The following is a 15,237-nucleotide window of genomic DNA, read 5'->3' as shown; positions in this document are numbered from 1 at the left end:
CTTTTACACTTTTTTTGCACTTTTGGATCCAAACACCTCAAAGTGCAAAAGGGCAAATGCTACCGTAATTTTGCTAATTATGGATTAATTAGGCTTAATAGATTCGTCTCGTCATTTAGTCCTCATCTATGTAATTAGTTTTTTAATTAAACTATATTTAATACTTCTAATTAGCGTCCAAACATCTGATGTGACAGGAGTAAAAATTTCACCATTTGTCCTTTTACCATTTGCCCTTGGATACAAACAGCACCTAGGTGCCAAAGAAGAGAAGGAAGGGGTAGGCGGTGCGTGGACCCTCACCCGTTCATCAAGGTTTGGCCATCTTGACTTGACACATGGAGATGGATGATGTGCTTCCATCCGGAGCACACGATCGAAGCGGCAACCATGTTCACTGTCTCCCATGGCCACTCATAAAAACATGGGTGTCTCGGTCGTGGGGTGTGATGTGGGCAGAGGGGGAGAGAGAGAGAGAGAGAGAGAGAGAGAGAGAGAGAGAGAGAGAGAGAGAGAGAGAGAGAGAGAGAGAGAGAGAGAAGACGAGGTCGGCGGGGTCGCACTTGCCCCGCACCGCTCCTCCTCTTCTCTTGTTTATTGGCCCGGGCGCGGGCGGGCACCGACGCAACGCCGGGAGGAGAGGACAAGCCGGAGGGAGCCCCGACCCCGCCAAAAATAGCAGGAGGGAGGGGGCAGGGCCACCCATGGGCATCAAGCAGGTCCTCGTCCGCCGCCGCCGCCACGACGACGACGACGACGATGACGGCGGCAGCAGCACCGGCAGCGCCGCTGCCCGCGAGGAAGTGCTGCTCGACCAGTCGCCCTCGCCGCCGCCCATGTCGTCCTGCGGCCGCTACCTCCTGCACCGCGTCTGCAGGTTTGACACCCTCGCCGGCGTCGCCATCAAGTACGGCGTCGAGGTCCGTGCTCGCCGATCCTAGCTAGCTTTTCGATTGGATGGATGGATGGCCAACACTAACTAGTGCTGATCTGCTCGCTCGCGCCTCGGTTGGTTCGGTTGGTTGGTTCAGGTGGCGGACGTGAAGCGCGCCAACGGCCTCACCACCGACCTGCAGATGTTCGCGCACAAGACGCTCCGGGTTCCGCTCCACGGCAGGCACCCGCCCGCCGCCGCCACTTCTCCTCCCTCCTCCTCCCCGAGCCACGCCGATCGCGCCAGGTGCGCCCCCTTTCTCCATTTCCTCCTCTCCTACCGATCACAATACTGTACCACGACATTTTTACCAGATTAAAATCGTTTATTTACTCCTCCGATAATGTGATTGCATTGAAACCAAATTAGTATGAGGTTATATGGAACCGTGAGTCGCTCTCTCCTTCCCATCACTAGCACACACTGCATCGTTACATTTTTTTAGAATAATGACTGCATCGTTACATGCGTTCTGCATTTTCGATCTTGCCTACTACCAGTCGTCAACTATTCTGGACAAATTCGGGCCTGATTTTGACTTTGTGCTCATCGCTCCTGCTCCTGGATGCGTACACCACCAGCACACGATTTGATTTGGCAGTGTTCCACAAGGTATACAAGTCAAAGCACGGTGAGGTTGGCAGGTTTGGCCTGGACACGGTTGAGAAGTAGAACCGGTGTGGTAGGCAGTGTTCCACCGGTGACTGAGACAAACCCGCTGCCCCTTCAACGATTCACACTCGCACCCACACTGTTGAGTGTGTTGAGCACTAACCTGACACCTAGTGTCAACTAGGCTAGATTTTTCTTTTCTGAACTTCCAAAGGGATCTGCCACCTGTTCTGCTAATGATGCAATACCCAAGGAGAAACAGCAAGGAGGAAAGATGATGCATTCCTGCCTGGAAACAGATGTGCAGCCAGCCTCCACATGCTTCCACTCTCTACATCACTGCACACACTTTATTCTTGACAGATACATCCATACAACCTTGGATAGTTACAAAAACATTAGAGAACAATCCATTGACAAAATACAGAAACTTTTTTTGTTTTATTCTTGATGAATTTTGATGTAAAAGGACAGAATATTTAATTAGTTGATGCTCCACAGTATAGATTCTTAGTACTTCCCCCTAGTTGTGATTGCATATGCTGCTGCCTTTTCCAGTATATAATGATGCTACCATGTGACTGCCTTTTTACAACGCTGACCAATAGTCTTGATTTCGGTGGACCTTTTTGGCTAGGTATACTCCATGCTTTATCTGCAGTAACAATATGGTTTGTTTCAGAGTGTGGACTATGCGTCGCCCTCCCAAAAATGCTGCTTCTTTGGATCCATCCCTTAAACCGCCGCGGAGCACAGTTTCATCGTCCATGAGCCTCTTGCAGGGATACTATGGCCTCACACCAACTCCAAAGGAGAACCTTACCAATGAAGGCACTGAAATGGCGACGTACATTAAAGGTATTCCTTTACCGTTGCTTTGGTTATGATTCCTCATCGAGTGATGCACTGAATTTCTAAACTTGAACTCTGAAACGCCTGTCCAGGTCATCATAGGAAAGCTAGAAGCTTATCTAGCAGCTTCTCTCTTGAGAATGGAGATTCAAATAGGGAGACTGATGATGCTGAAAAGCCCATAAGGCGGCGCCAGAAAGCCGATGTTGAGCTGACAACAAGGGAGGACAATGGCGGTAGCCTGTTGGCGAGGGCCGGGCAGGGTTTAGCCATGAGGCCAAAGTCTGGCAGTCGGGCAGATATGAACAGTAGCCAGCAAGATCTCTTGGCGACGTGGATGCCTTCTTACGGGGACGGATTGCACGCTGTGAAGAAATCATTGAGCACTCCAGAGTTCCAAGATTCAGACAGCATCAGCATTGCGTCGGTATGGTTGAAGAGCAAGTGGAACCTGAAACCAGATGTGTTCACCCTCACCCTTCCTCTCCCGCTATTCGACGGCATCCCGAAGCCTCTCTTCGACAGCATCCCAAAGCCCCTCCTTGACAACATTCCGAATTCGATTGCTGCTTGGAGAAACAAGGCTGCCAAAGATTAGTGAGGTTCATAGCTTTGTTACTACATGCCTTATACTTATTGGTTGTTTTTTGGTATCTTAGTGGAGGTGCAGGAAGGCCCTGGAAGAGTTGGTTTGTACTGTACCTCCTCAGTCCCCGGCCACACAAGGGACGATGGACACTGCTAAGGCAGGGATGATGCTGCAATGGCATGATGGATGCAGTGATACATAGCTCCCACATACATACTGTACTGAATCTGCTGTGCCAAGGCGGCGGCGGCAGCAGATGTTTTCGTCGTTATAAGTTAAAGTTGAGAGTTGAGCCTTGTGGGGTATTCTTTTGTACACATATAGGAAAGAAGGTAAACGCCAAGCAGCATGTGTATTGGCCCTATGCACAAATAAAGAAATGGCTTTGTTCATTCCACTGTGGTGGGCGTTGCGGTTTCGACCTTATTATTCATATGGGTTGCCATGACAGGCCAATGGGTCCTCTATATTTTTTTTATTTTTGTGAATAATATACACCAGTACGAATAATTGGAAGTTCAGCAATAGGAGAAAGAAAGTCTTGCAACACGTGTAAACATGTGTGATCTACCCCCTCCGTCCCATGAAAACTACGATTCTAGTTTTTCCAGACACATTAGTGGTGATATGAAAAGACTCTTGTACACTTAATTATTTGTTTTCCATATGCAGTTAGTTTTGGCATGCAAATCAAATTTCACCACTTAGTTAGGCGGATAGTTGAGATTCAATCTCTAGAATTTCACTCTTTGTGAGATTTTTTTCAAACTCAGAATTGCATTTTCATGGGAAGAGAGTAGAGACAATTGCCAAGCCCGCATAGCTAACTCGGCTGTGTAACAATCACAAGACTGACAACTGCTCAACCGAGCAGTAACCGTTCTGTTAACAACGGTATGGTTACTATCGTTATCTTTTACCTGCTTGCTTAATATACGTTGTGTTGTCAGGAGTCCAGAATTGCAGATGTTTTGAAAGAAACACAAAAGGTGAACTGCTGCAGGGATTGAAACAACCGGTACAAAGACCAAGTTCATCTTGAGTCTAAACTGCCGGCAAAAAGTTAGCTCCAGTACAAGATAGAGTACCCCATCTCATTCTACAGCAGAGAGAAAAGGATTTAGCACATGTATCTAACATCAATGACAAGTATTAGCTGACCCTGTTCTTACACCCTTGCATAACCTAAAACTAACTAGTCATGACATTGATAAATATAGCTTGACAAAGAGCCTTCATAAGCCAACATGACAAGGCATCTAACTGTTGGACACACGCACCCTTTGGACATACAACCCTTGCGAAGCATATTATTGCGGTACATGTTCCCCTGCTTCACGGGCACTTCCTCTGAATATAGGAAACTCCATGCTCTTCATACCTGGTGAGAGATATAGTGCGGATTATCAGGTGTCCAGGGCAAGTATGAGAAAATGTAGACAACCTAAAAGATCAAGCTTACTCTGCTTTGGAGAACCACATTTGCTGGAACGACCCAAGTGATGCAAGAATACTCCCTCCAATCCAAACGCTGCATTTGAGGTCCAACAAATCAGCCATGCCGTTGCACATAGCAGTTGCGAAAGAAGCAATAGCTGAATCTTATCTACAATCATCAGATAAGGGTAAATGCTACTAAGACAAGCAAACATAGTAGTCTAACCTGAATCGCCTCTCTACTGAATTTCCACTTGCCATAACCTTAACACGGGCAGCTTGAGGAGACTCCTGCAATAATTCAATGTGAAAATAAGAACCAGGACATACAAAACATTCAGGGACTAAGGAACCATTTCAACAGTATTAACCACAGAAGCTTGATTATATGAACTACTGTACTCACTAATACCAACCAACAAGAACAGAGAGGTAGACATCAATAAATCCAAATATACTCTATTGACCATTGCTTCATAGTTATGTAGAAGGAAATTATTTAAATACTGCAGTACCATGAAAACTATTGTATGAAAAATCCAGTAATATAGTGTCCATCTTACAAACCTATATAATATTGTATATATGAGCAAAAAACAAGTTGTACCTCTAGTACTTCTTTCTCTAGGCGCTCCTTTAACTGCAGAATTGATGATGAGCCACCAGAAAGCTATCCAGGAAACAAGTTTGCAGATGTTAGGATAGTGTTGCAAAAGAATAATTCTGAAGGAGCACATGCCATCATGCATGATGCATATAAAGTAGCAAAATGCAGCTGTGTAATTTATGTCTTTACCAGGATGTTGCTAAATAACTCCTTGCGTATGTCAACGTCACACCTATTTACGCTATCAATGACCTGGGTAGAAACGAAGTATCAGCAATTTTAGCTATACAAAGAATTGCCATGCTTCCAGACACGCAAAACAGAAGGGAACTCTGAAAACTCACCATTCGTGGAAGGCCACGGACTGACATTGAATCTGCAAATCCATCAACCCCAGGAATAGTCTGCCAATCATAAAATTTGTGTGCATGATAACGAGAGATGTAGGGAGAGATAAAGCAAGTCCACTGACTTCAAAATAATTTTCTAGACCACTCAAACATGCTAAACAAGAAAGCAATGAACTAGTTATCTGCTCTGCAATAACACAATCTAGTAGCAAAACCAACAAGTCAATACAATAATACCAAAACAAGTTAGGCAGTTACAACATGCAAATCATTCCAACCAGCAAGTACTACCCCTTTCCACACTACTCACCTGGGATAGAGATGGATTAAATAGAATATCAGGAATCTTGAATCTATCAGCACCAACTTCAATAGTCCTGCTCAAATATCAGGTCAATAAGTTAAAAATCCCATAACCAGAACATGCCAAAGAAAAAAATAACATAAGACTAAAGACAAGAGCAGTGGAAAAGGTGGGATATACACTGCATCCACCCTCTCGATGCATCTATGAATCCCACCTCAGAGACCATGCAAATGAATAACTAGCCAGGCAAGGTTATTAGATGATCCACCAAGTTTCAAATGTTCCATGAATATTGTGAGAGATAAGGGCAAAAAAAAATTCAGTAAACAATAGTGTGTCCTTATCCCCTTCATTCTTGAACCCTATTTCATCTGAGTCCCTCATGATCCATTTTGTGGCATGGTAAAATTGGTTTTATCAAAATTATGAAGTCAGAGTATACCATGATCCATTTTTATGCCATTCAAATATGGGATACCCAGGCCCCAGATGCACCAAGAGTTGAGGTGCCCCAAATAAGCCCCCAAGGTAAAAGACCATTCTTGACAGGGATGAATATAACGAGACAATATAAATACTCATTTAACTGGAAATAAATGTGGCTGAAATATAACTTACTGTCCATCAGGAAGCTCATATGAAGTCGTAGGAACATTTGCATATGCCACTTCTGCAAGAAAAATAAAGCTGGGAAAGTAAGTACTCAACATAATAAGAAATGTAAGGAAATCTTTTTAATATAAATCAATGAAATAAAAATATTTATGTTTATGGACTCAAGGTACACATAAAAGCCAGAGGAATTAAGGAATATTGAATTCACAATAGAAACAGCACTGAAGATAGCATCTGCCACATAAATATTGTAATTATAATGGTATACCATCAAAAGCGGTATCTGGAACTCTGCAAACAGACTCCTTGATGTCACTAGCAATGGCCCTCTGTAATCCAACGTATCATCATTGAGATCATAAAGAGAAAAAATAACACGACAAAAAAACTGAAGGTTTGAAAATGAACATACCATGCAGTACAACCTGTAACTCTCTGTTGTGTTTGGAAGATCAAGATCTACAATCTGAAACGACAAGGACAGACAATAAAGTTACAGAAACAGAATGTTTGCCTTTCATTCATCTAAAATGCAGTTTTAGCTGCAAAAGTGTGTCAAAGCTCATTATTGTATAGTGATAACTATTTTGTAGGAGTGGCAAATAGTAGTACTCCCTCTGTTCCAAAATGTAAGACACTTAGTTTTCTCCGAAGTCAAATTTCTCTAACTTTGACAAAGTTTACAGAAAAATGCATCAACATCTACGACATCAAATTAGTCTTATTAGAGCCACCATGAAATAGGACAAAACCAAAACGTCTTACATTTTGGAACATAGGGAGTAGCAAGCAAATACGGCAGTAAAATGAATGAGACTTTATAACAGAGCAAAGGTCAACATATTAAGAGCCTAAGACCCTTATAACAAGCCACATAAGCTGTAAGAGAACCACGTAGGGTACGTGTAATCCAGAATGGGAACTATAATCACTTGAATCTCCTGGGGTTCCTGTATCTGACTATTAAACATACACAATGCAACTTGAGCGATACACTGGAGAGAAAAACAAGGGTTTGTAACCAGAAACCTAAACATTTTTCACTTACAAGTTACAATATGCTGACAGCCTGACACTATCAGTTACCAGGTATGAAACAAGTCCATATGCATGAATATGAGGCGCTATTTCAGAACCATTTAGATCGAAGATGCTAATGATGACAGCCAAATATACAGCCTGGGTTTGTTTCCAGCTATCTTATTTTTGCGTTGGTTGCATCCCTAACTATCAAAACAAGCCTATAAAGTCTTTCTAAAGTATTTCAAGCACAATGGCAGATCAGCTTACATACTACATAGTATTATTATTTCAATGGTATGGCGAGGTTTCCCTTGGCTTGAAAGAATCACAAGCGGACAGAAATAATTTAAATGTCAACATAATTTAAAGGAAACAGCACCTTATATTCTCCAGGACTGATTTCCTTCTTCTTAAATGAATATCTGGGCCTAATCTGGAAAGGGAACAAACAAGAGTGAACAGGGAGCGCAAATTAGTATGCCATGTGAAGCCAGAGAGAAGCTTACAACGACACCCTTGCTCTCCAAGCTTTTCATCATGCAGTCAGTTAAAAATTCACCGCCAACTGGAGAAGTCCCCACAGACTGCAATCACAAAACATGTTAGCAAATAAATAAGTTATAGCCATCAGATAAGATTGAAGGGATGTTGTGTAATAACTGACTAATTTATTAAATATTAAATAAGTATTGGTTGCTCATGTTTTCAAACGGAAATACCGAACAAAAAGCAGAACACTAATTAGACACATACAAGTATGGCATCGTACACTTTCCCCTTACAGAGAGCTATGACTCGCGAGCTTGTCACATATGAAAATATATCCTACCTTTTGCAAAACAAAACCGTCGTGCACAGCTGAAACCACAGTAGACCCACCACCACTGCATCAAAAATGGCCACATTGTCATATTCCAGCCATGTTTATCATGATGAAGCCCCAAAAGCCATGGAAATTAAGATGAACTGAATCAATGGTGTAATTGTAATACGAGCAGTGTCCCAACACACACAGCAGACTTCAAAATGGAGACAATTCAAAGCCATAGTTTGTAAAGCATTGATTCACACAACTATCAACTAACACAATAGAACCAATGTGAAAATCATGATAAGGGAATTATCATTGTGTATGCTAGTTAATAGTCAGAATGGTGTAGAATCTGCTCTTGCAATTTTGCAAAACAAGAAAGAGTATCAACTGAGTTTCTCAATTCCATTTTATTTCCATGGTATGGATGGATGGACTAATCAGCAATCATACCTGTGCAATTGTGCCCAACTTAATGATGCAAAAGTATAGTTCGTATGTTGTATTAGATAACAAGGATGAGGAAGAACTAATCAAAGCAGAGAGCAAATGGAGATGCATCCATTCATGAATTGACCAGTCTAACGTGAGGAAATGGAGCTTTTCATATAAGAAACAATATCTGCTTCAGCTGAGGGAAATGGAATCATTAAAATGCTCACCTGTCAACCACCAAAGATGTAGCTCTTCCAGATGCAAAAGATGTGAGCACCTGAGAGCAGAATCAACAATCAAAAAATAACAAACTAATTGCAATAGGTATTGATTATGACAGAGACATACTGCATTTTTCGCTAGGAATAGTGCTGGCACTTTGTAGTTCTCAAACATAAGTTCTGCTGCTCTATGGAAACATGTAAAACAACAGTCAGCGATGAAAGTATTAAGTCTTTCTAGAGTCATAAGGAAAAGGAGTATGTAATTAATTACAAACAGACAACTAGTAGAGTAAGCAAAGACAGAGGTACCAACAAGACCCAAAAAAACAATAACAGGAAAGCCTTTGGGTCCCAAGCAAGCTGGGATAGGCTACATATGAAACCCAAACATGAAACAACACCAGAAAGAAACAACCCAAATTAAATACAATATATAAAATATAAAAAGGCATAATGACGGTAGTATTTGCAAATAAATCCTTACTAACAAATAAGAAAATAGTTTCAGGTCCTTGTAATAGAACTGGTATGTATGAAAGAGTCATGATCACAAAAGAAGCTAGGAAACCAGTTGTGTTGTTCTATGACTCATAAGTATTGTAATAGAAACAATGTAAATAGAAAGCATAAGCGCATACTTCTCTCTTTGCTGTGCAGTGTTTGTAGATGGTTCGGCTATGAGCATGGGATGCTCCTCAGGATTAATCAACAACCTCCGTCTGAAATGTGGAATAAGTTAGAGTAACACTAAAAGGGGCAAAGGGAAGTGCAGAGCCACACCAGAAATAAAAAATTATAATTTCATTAACGTTGGCTTATAGAGAAATAATACCATGTCATCAATTAAATCAAGCTAAAACAACCAATTGTATTTTACTAGCAGATATAGCAGGAGACTTCACAAACAACACACTGCACCAGGTTAACAGAAAATTATAAGGTTAAGCAGTAACAATGTTCAGATTCAAATAAAAACCTACAAAAGGTAATGAGGAGAAATTTTTTGGAAACACGACAAAAAGGTAGCAAAATTCACCTGAAGGCATGATTCCATATATTATCAACAATATCCCAATCAGTTACTGTTCCATCTTTCATAGGTGAAATCACCTGTATGGGGCAGTGAGGGGAAGACCATCAACAAATGATAACCAAAGTTAAAACCTCAGTACGCACAGACACTAACCTCCATATTATCCCGTCTGAACTCCAACTCTTGACCAACATAAAGTTTGCGTTTTGTCTTGGCTTTATCCACATCCATAGGCTTGGCTCCATTCTTAGAATCTGATGCAGAGTCAGCTTCTTTCTCTGTCTTGGAGTCATCAGTGTCTCTAGTTTGTTCAATTGAACCAACAACCTTGACATGTCGAAAGGCATGGTAAGAATTTGTTGTAGGTAGCTCACCGAGCATGAGTCCATGGAGCAAAAACAAAAACATTTCTAAGCTGCAGTAATTTTGCTAGAAAAGATGACAAGAAATTGCAAAACACTTAGCAGTTGAATTAGTCATTAATGTTATTCATACATAATTTCTCATTGAACATACTAAATCCTTAACGTTTGTGAGTTTGCCATAGATATGATGTCTTAGCATTTTCTAAACAAAATACTGAATCTAACAAGATAAGAGGATAATAATGTCCTATTTATGAACTGGTACAGAAGATGTGGTTTAGATTATCAGTCAGTTCCATGGGATCTGAAGTTAGCCTCTAGAATCAACAGCAGCAGGACCAACTAGGCAGAAACTATGTTCACTTATCAAGAGAGAGCTAATACTAGCAACTATACACCTGCTGGGCTACACTACAGGGCTTGCTGCAAACACCAAACTGACACTAATTAACCTTGCAATCAGCTAAAGTATCCATATACGAAGCCAGAATCTATGTGCAGGTTAATATCTGTTGCAGAATTCACAAATTGAGCCGGACCTATCCAAAATTGTAAGAGAACACAGCATATATGTGTACAGAACGAAGTGAAGCAGCAGCGCGTCATGTTTGAACCCAGCATTTGAAGTCAGCAGACTAAATTACCTCACGAACTTTCAGACTAGATGCTAATTCGCCAGCCCAGAACAAACTACCAGGAACTGCATTTGGCGCCTAACAGCTTACAGACACCCCAAAGCGAAATTGAGGTGTTTGGAAGCAGCAGAGAGGGGGGGGGGGGGGGGGCGGGGAGGGGGACGCATTTCTCTCACCGACGGGAAGACGGCCTTGGGGGTGTCGTCGCCGGCGTAGCCCGCCTTGCAGCTGTAGGAGCCCACGTCTATGACGATTGCCGAGACCTCGTCTGGCAAGGCAAAACGGAGCGGCGGGTGCGTGAGATCTCCAGGGGCTTAGGGTTTAGCGGGAGCGGACGGGAGGGCGAAGGAGCTTACCTCCGCCATACATGGCTGGAGATCCGGGGAGGGCGGGATTGCCGAGCGGTAGCGGCCGGGAGGCGAGGTGGGGGCCGGAAACCCTAGCTCGCCGGAGATGGGGCGGGGAGGGAAGCTTTGCGTGTTTGGGCTCGACTTGGCGGCCGTGCGAGAATTGGCGCGGTGGCACCTCACCTCACCCTCGATGGTGTGGCCCGCTTGTCAGCGGGAGATTAGCAGGAGCTCTTCTTGCCCGCTCCTGGCCTTGGAAATCGAAAAATAATAACTAGGCAGCGTAATAGGCAAAAACAAAACTCCAGACAAAAAAAAATGCCCCCACGCAGGATCGAACTACGGACCTTCAGTTTACAAGACTGACGCTCTACCACTGAGCTATAGGGGCTGTTGTGTGTGGCAGTAATTAAAGTTATTCGTAGATGTGTACCTTCTCGGGGTTTGTTGCCCACTACACCGGCAGCGCTCCAGCTCCGACTAGCAAAACATGCGTTGTAGTCTCGGATTGGCAGCACCTCAGGAACAACATTCTCTCGTTGTGCAGATCGAGTGTACTCATCTATCTCACGTCAAATCCATGAGCCCACGTTAACCAAGAAAAACCAAAGCAAAAAAAATAAATAAAGAGAGAGCAATGCCAATGCAAGCTGAGCCCAGCACACAAAGCACAAGCAGCCTAAAGAGCATCTCCAGCAGATTACTTATCTCTCATATCTTATATATTTTCTCTCTCCATTGCCAATACCACTTTTTATATTTTTGGTAATGAGTGCTAGAGCAGATTATTCAAATAGATAAGGTGGAGTGAGCAATCCCCCTACATTTGAGCAAGAGAAAGGTGTAATTTGGTGATTACCAAAAATTTCGGTATTGGCGATGGAATTAGTAATCTGCTGGAGCACATCCAATTATAAAAAATTAATTTTTTAATATTAAGAAGAAATATGAGTAATCTACTAGAGATATTATGGTATAAACCGCTGGAATCAAACACTCAAACCGCATATGAGACGAGAGCAAAGCCACTTCTCCCGGCCGCCAACTGATCTCCCAGGGCAACTAAGACAACGCCGATCGAATCACCGAGGTCACAAAATTAAAGCTAGTAGCAGGCAAGGTAATAAGTATATGCGAGCAGTGTGGGATGCGTTCGATGATGAGGCACCACGCATGGGCATGGCACGTCGCCGCGCGTTCCGAACGTGACACTCCGTCGTCTCGTCCGATCATCCCCGGCCGTTATAAGCCGCCTCGCCGGCCGGCCGCCCTGGCGACAACGCCTCTCATTGCATTGTTATCCAAGAGTCGCCGGCCGGCCGATTTGATCCATTACCTAGCTAGTTAGGTAGATCGATCGATCAGCCATGAGGGCGGGACGGCGCCGGTTCAATGTCGGCCGCCTTGCCACGGCCACGGACCCGGCCGGCACGCTCCGCGACGCGGTTGCCGAGCTCCTGGCCACGGCCATCTTCGTCTTCGCCGCCGAGGGCGCCACGCTCTCCCTTGCGAGGATCGGGCTGGTGCCGGTGGCCCTCGCGCTCGCGGCCGCCGTGGCATGCACCGTCAACATCTCCCGGCCACGTCAACCCGGCCATCACCTTCGTCGCGCTCCTCGGCGGCCGCGTCTGCCTCGTGCGCTCGCTCCTCTACTGGGTCGCGCAGCTGCTCGGCGCCGTCGCCGGCGCGCTCCTGCTCAGGCTCGCCACCGGTGGCGTGGTACGTCGTCATCGGTCCATCACTTGCACATGCACATACCAATCATATACTGTTAAAAGCTAGCTAGCTAGCTGAAGAATTTTTGCTTTGCTAAAAGCCCAAAACTAACTGATCTGAATTGAAACTGCCCACACGTACGCTTGTTGTTGCAGCGTTTGCCCGAGTACGCGCTGGCCGGGGGCATGACCGGCTGGCACGCGGTGGTGCTGGACGCCGCCATGGCGTTCGGGCTCATGTACGCCTACTACGCGACGGCGATGGACCCGCGGGGGCGCCACGCCGGGGCGGTGGCGCCGCTCGCCGTGGGGCTCCTGGCCGGCGCCAACGTGCTGGCCTGCGGCGCGCTCGACGGCGCGGTGATGAACCCGGCACGCGCGTTCGGGCCGGCGATCGTGGGCTCGCGCCGCTGGAGCAACCACTGAGCGTACTGGGCGGGGCCCCTTGTCGGCGCCGGCCTCTCCGGCTTCGTCTGCGAGCACCTCGATCGTCGTCACCCCGGCCGACGACGAGGAGCCCAGCCGCGGCAGCAGCCGGCGTGCGTAGCGGATTGCAGGACGTACGTCCTCCGATCCTCTTCTGAATAAAGACTGGATGCGTGACGAACGTGTCGTGTCCTGTTACCAACCAACCAGTAGTAGTAGTAGAATGTTTCATGCAGTGCTGCCTGCGTTGGTGTGAGAGCCAAGATCCTGTGCGTGTCTGAATTGTGTGTGCTGTGATGCTGCGCGAGGTCGCAGTGTCAGTGTGTCTTGCTGTGCCTTGTGCCATGGACTATGTTGTGGGTTTCAATAAACTCGGCATTCTTGTTCAGTTCGTGCGCAGCAAAACATTTTATAAACAATAATCATCAATATATAGCAACCATGTGTAGACAAGGCCTGTTTACAAAATCCAGAAATTGGAAAGCGCAGGATTGGAATGTTCTGCCAGTTCAAAATTCAAATCCTATTGAATTTTGTAATGCAAAAAAGAACTATATCATACACTCTCTGGTTGCTTTTTGGGTATTTTGAATCACGAGTTACTTTTAAGAATTATATTAGAACTAAGTTATCCCCTAATAATTTTTCTATAATTTGCATGTACATTCTAGCATATGGATATAGTCGCTATAGTTCGTAATGATGTAATACCTATTCATTGCATACACGCTATTTTAAAATATTTAAAATATCAAAATAGATTAGCATCCAAAGTTTACGTGGGGTTAGAGCAACTCCAAGAGTCTGAATAAATCGATTTGGCTATGTATCTTTGGAATAGCAGCAGTGAAAATCCCATCGAACAGACTCTCCTTCTTCCTCTCCGCGCTATCCCGCTCGGCATCTTCTCCCCTCCGCTAAGCTTTTTTGCCGAGCACCCTCCCCTCGCCATCTTCCTCCTCCTGCGTGCGCACCTATTCCTGCGCCATCTTCATCCTTCCCTTGTTGCACTCGCGCCCTCTTGCTGCTCCGGGCCCCTCATGCCGCCGCCACCCCCCGAAGCGCTCCCGCCCCGCTCGCGCCGCTCCCGCCCCCTCGTGCTGGCCCGCCAATGAACGCCACCGCCGTGCCTCACCATAGACACCAGGCCGGAACGAGAAAGGGAGGGAGGGGCCGGCCCCGTCGGAGGAGGACGGAGTGGAGAGGGAGAGGGAGAGCATGAGGCCGGGTCAAGGGGAGCGGAGAGGAAAGGGTGTGGTCGGCGAGGATAAAGAAGGGGAAATAAAACGGATGACGCGTGGGACTCAACACATCAGTGTGTGGAGGAGAGAGTTGAAGGAGTTGTTGTGATTTGAATAGTAGGAAATGGAGAGTTTGTTAGAGTAAACAACTAAGTATGAAGAGAACTTTTTTTAAAGAGTTAAATAGAGAGCTAAAAATAGCTACTCTCTTGGAGATGCTCCTACAACAAGGAATAAAAATAATAATTTTCTTTATTTATAAAAATAAAGGGATTCTATGTATGCATCTAGACAAGTAATCGTCGAGATACATAGCAAAAATTATTTATATTAAAATTAATGATAAGGAAGATGGATGGATCCAATATTGATTCCACACATCTCAAAATACTATCCTTTTATTATAAAATAATAAAGATCACTAGCTTCTTATAAATAAATATTAGCTGGCACGCGCTACCATGATACCAGTGAATTCCAGCTGTGTTTGGTTTGGCTTTATATCTGGGTAGCTTTTCTCTTTCCTCCCACTTGCATCGAGACACGCGCTACGCAACGAACTCTGCGTCCACTTGTGTGCCTCCAAAATTCGAACGGGGAGCGGGGGACCCGAGCGGCGTCTGTTAACTCTGCGGAACACTCCCCACACAAGTGACCACATGTCGATCGCCACACCGAA

The 15,237-nt window shown here is 44.8% G+C and overlaps 2 protein-coding genes, 1 non-coding gene and 1 pseudogene across 5 annotated transcripts; 2 read left to right on the top strand and 2 right to left on the bottom strand.

Annotated features, from left to right (window-relative positions):
* The first annotated feature begins 514 nt into the window (after positions 1-514).
* LOC112877697 lies at positions 515-3,384 on the top strand. Of its 2 annotated transcripts, none has more exons than XM_025942055.1 (4): positions 515-920; positions 1,032-1,180; positions 2,184-2,404; positions 2,491-3,384. In XM_025942055.1, the coding sequence occupies exons 1-4, from the start codon at positions 705-707 to the stop codon at positions 2,994-2,996; spliced, it is 1,092 nt and encodes a 363-aa protein (XP_025797840.1). In that variant the 5' UTR covers positions 515-704; the 3' UTR covers positions 2,997-3,384. The 2 variants fall into 2 exon arrangements, with proteins under 2 accessions (XP_025797840.1, XP_025797841.1); XM_025942056.1 differs by having other exon boundaries at positions 517-920; positions 2,229-2,404.
* A 609-nt stretch (positions 3,385-3,993) lies between these two features.
* Positions 3,994-11,395, bottom strand: LOC112876452 (actin-related protein 4). Of its 2 annotated transcripts, XM_025940572.1 has the most exons (20): positions 11,186-11,387; positions 11,006-11,097; positions 9,983-10,156; positions 9,833-9,906; positions 9,435-9,515; positions 8,921-8,981; positions 8,800-8,849; positions 8,156-8,210; positions 7,833-7,910; positions 7,706-7,759; positions 6,716-6,769; positions 6,572-6,632; positions 6,307-6,358; positions 5,692-5,758; positions 5,376-5,435; positions 5,221-5,283; positions 5,032-5,094; positions 4,651-4,715; positions 4,450-4,518; positions 3,994-4,368 (listed from the first exon to the last, which is right to left on the bottom strand). In XM_025940572.1, exons 1-20 carry the CDS (start codon positions 11,196-11,198, stop codon positions 4,323-4,325), a joined length of 1,332 nt encoding a protein of 443 aa, XP_025796357.1. In that variant the 5' UTR covers positions 11,199-11,387; the 3' UTR covers positions 3,994-4,322. The 2 variants fall into 2 exon arrangements, 1 of the variants encoding a protein (XP_025796357.1); XR_003225322.1 differs by lacking the exons at positions 3,994-4,368; positions 4,450-4,518; positions 4,651-4,715; ... (6 more) ...; positions 6,716-6,769; positions 7,706-7,759 and having other exon boundaries at positions 7,848-7,910; positions 8,921-8,976; positions 11,186-11,395.
* Positions 11,283-13,438, top strand: LOC112873457 (annotated as a pseudogene).
* On the bottom strand, positions 11,496-11,567 carry TRNAT-UGU. The gene has a single exon. It is a non-coding gene; the product is annotated as a tRNA-Thr (tRNA).
* Positions 13,439-15,237: the final 1,799 nt, after the last annotated feature.

This window comes from Panicum hallii, chromosome 9, assembly GCF_002211085.1.
Source record: "Panicum hallii strain FIL2 chromosome 9, PHallii_v3.1, whole genome shotgun sequence".
Taxonomy (NCBI): Eukaryota; Viridiplantae; Streptophyta; class Magnoliopsida; order Poales; family Poaceae; genus Panicum; species Panicum hallii.
Note: the sequence above shows the minus strand (reverse complement) of the source record. Positions and strands in the feature narration are given on the sequence as shown.